The sequence below is a fragment of the Pterocles gutturalis genome, unplaced genomic scaffold (genome assembly GCF_000699245.1).
Source record: "Pterocles gutturalis isolate BGI_N339 unplaced genomic scaffold, ASM69924v1 scaffold3164, whole genome shotgun sequence".
Classification (NCBI taxonomy): Eukaryota; Metazoa; Chordata; class Aves; order Pterocliformes; family Pteroclidae; genus Pterocles; species Pterocles gutturalis.
In genome coordinates, this window is record NW_010127923.1 from 50,985 (window position 1) to 52,185 (window position 1,201).

General features: G+C 41.5%; 1 protein-coding gene across 1 annotated transcript in view; it reads left to right on the forward strand.

Moving 5' to 3' along the window:
- Window positions 1-100, forward strand: part of SLC7A11 (solute carrier family 7 (anionic amino acid transporter light chain, xc- system), member 11) — a gene marked incomplete at its 5' end in the record, with an annotated part of 50,035 nt that extends 49,935 nt beyond the window's left edge. The window contains one exon of the mRNA XM_010079424.1: window positions 33-100. Within this exon, the coding sequence (XP_010077726.1) occupies window positions 33-100 (68 nt within the window). The remainder of the gene's footprint in view (window positions 1-32) is intronic.
- Window positions 101-1,201: the final 1,101 nt, after the last annotated feature.

Here is a 1,201-nt window from a genome sequence, read left to right on the forward strand (position 1 = left end):
AATTTCTCATGCATATACTTTTGTCGTTGCAGACAAGGTAACTGAAACATTGCAAATCCTCTTGGAAGTCGTCCCATCAGAGGAAGACCAGAAATCCTGATCTTCATGTACAGCTTTTGGCTTGGTGTTTCCTTTCAACCCAAGGAAGAGGGTAGGGAGATTTCTTCCCTTACCTAATGTTCTGCAAACTGGAGGAACAAGTCACAGCTGAGATGGATACTGAGCAAGTCAGTTACCAGAACTGTATTTTATGATGTTGCAAAAATTTTTTTAACATGGTTGGTTTATACGTAGAAAACAGGAACTTGTGCTCTGAGGGAACTCATCTCATCACTATTTGTTTTTTATTAGTGTCATATTTTAACAGACTGTAGGCTCGTCAGGCTAGCATTTTGTTTGCGTTGTCACTGAAAATAGGTTTAAGCAACAAGTTAAGTAAAAGTCAGGTGTACTGTGAAGAATGTATCCTGCTTGCTGTCCCTGAAGAACCCCACTCTCACCAGAGAAAGGGTGAGATAAAGCTGCTGAGTTTCCCTTACTCATGTTCTTCCCATCGCTCCATTTGGCAGCTCCATTGGACTTCTTTCTGTTCGCTGGGAGCACCAGCACACTGATGCAGAACCACAGCAGCTTCCACACCTTTGTGGTGGCAAGTTCAAAGTTTCTTCCTTCCAGAGTTGTTATGCAATTCTCAGAACACTTTCTGAGAATTAATATTTCTGCCTGTGGGGCAGGAAGATTTTAGCCTAGGGGCAGTAATTTTATACATGTTAAAATTTCTACTAGTCTGGAAATGATTACTATTTTTACTAATGTTTGTTTGTGTACATATGTATAGGACATACAGCAACTGAGTAACCACCTTCCAGCGATTCAAAACATTTGAACGTGACCTCTGTTGCTGCATGAATATTTTCTATCTGGAAGCTTATGGACCTGCAGTTATCTGTCAGGGAAACCTGATTTTAAAGTTGTGTGTAATTCTTGGTGGGCAGAAATGAATAATAGTCACTGGTTCTACGATCAGTGGGAATACTGGCAATAAATGCAATACCATTAGGTGAATGAGGTATAAGGCAAGCTATAGGAGATTTGCTGATTTGAGTGGGCTACGTGCCTGTTCTGTGGGCTTTTCATTCAAGCACACTCCAATGAGCTGGGCGTAGAAACACCAAGGAGCGGTTGCTCTGCCAGCGTCTTC